Source organism: Perkinsus marinus (assembly GCF_000006405.1).
Source record: "Perkinsus marinus ATCC 50983 genomic scaffold scf_1104296964892, whole genome shotgun sequence".
Classification (NCBI taxonomy): Eukaryota; Perkinsozoa; order Perkinsida; family Perkinsidae; genus Perkinsus; species Perkinsus marinus.
In genome coordinates, this window is record NW_003204520.1 from 1 (window position 1) to 1,171 (window position 1,171).

The following is a 1,171-nucleotide window of genomic DNA, read 5'->3' on the forward strand; positions in this document are numbered from 1 at the left end:
AGAGGTGATAAGGCAGCATAGGATGATCGCCAGCACACGTGGTGAAAGTGGCGTCCATACACCGTCACAAGAGCACAGGTACTTCAACTCGATCGTGTCCCCACCAATACTTAGCACATGCCAGAAGTCGGTAATACGCATACCACAATCCGGGCAATCCCGCCGATGTCACAGAGTCCAAGGATATGAGGGCCCCGTAGGAATATCTTATCAGTAGCCGAGCCTCCAGCAGCAAGCCGGTCCAATACTCGCCAGAGCAAGTGAGATTTGGCTCGCCCAGCTCGTAAGTGCGTGACCGTCGCACTGACTAAAACTCCTCGTGCTCGGCGATGGGCCGCAGACACAAGCCCACAGTTGGGCATATTAGGAACTACTTTTGATTCTGATTCAACCTGCAACACGAATGACGATCAGTTTCCAGAAGCGTATTGCTATACCTGCAGACTCTGAGTCGCTCTCATGAGCCATTCAGTTGGCCGGGACTTCGCATCGATAGGGGATTCTGGTACTGGAGGATCGGGCGTTGACATCAGCACTGGTGGCGCCACATCGATGATCACGGGCTCATAGGCCCTCTTCACCAATAATAACAACTGGTTAGAAGTCCTCAGCGCTGCTGTTTTGACCCCCTCTGGTTGTCTGAGCAAGGAAGAGCTCAGCAGTAGCATCATCACAGTGCTTTCCTACTCGGACGATCCTGCGGCGATATCCCCATCAGCAGTTGCCCAGACCTGCATACAGCAGAGTACTGTTAGTGAAGGAGAGTCGATACTACTAACCTGGCAGCCCTTATCGAACACCCATGCCTTGGGAGTATCCACAACGTTGAGCAGGAACAAGTCGAACGTATGCGTACGATGTTGATCTAAGAAGAGGTCCAAAAATGGCTCCACGAAGAGCTTCCCGTCAGACTGTTCGTCCATGTCGCCTGGAATCTCCGGACTGTGCCCTGAGGGGAACCGTCATCAATGCTGTGATGCTGATGTAGCGACCCACCGAGGAAGCCCTGTACATCGAAAGTTCGGTCTTCCCCATCTCTCTTAGTGACGTACCTGAGTACGTACATAGACTTGGCCCCACGGGCTGGACTCACTGTTTATAGTTGGCAAACTGCCTGGTCATCGCCTCGAGCACGCCGCTTGTACTCTCATTTAAACTGGAATCTGATACC

General features: G+C 52.7%; 1 protein-coding gene across 1 annotated transcript; it reads right to left on the reverse strand.

Annotated features, from left to right (window-relative positions):
* Positions 1-687: 687 nt before the first annotated feature.
* Pmar_PMAR022723 (hypothetical protein) lies at positions 688-923 on the reverse strand (the record flags this gene model as incomplete). The annotated part of the gene is made up of 2 exons (XM_002769776.1): positions 688-731; positions 780-923. Coding segments are annotated over 2 exons (188 nt in total), but the record flags the coding sequence as incomplete, so codon positions are not given.
* Positions 924-1,171: the final 248 nt, after the last annotated feature.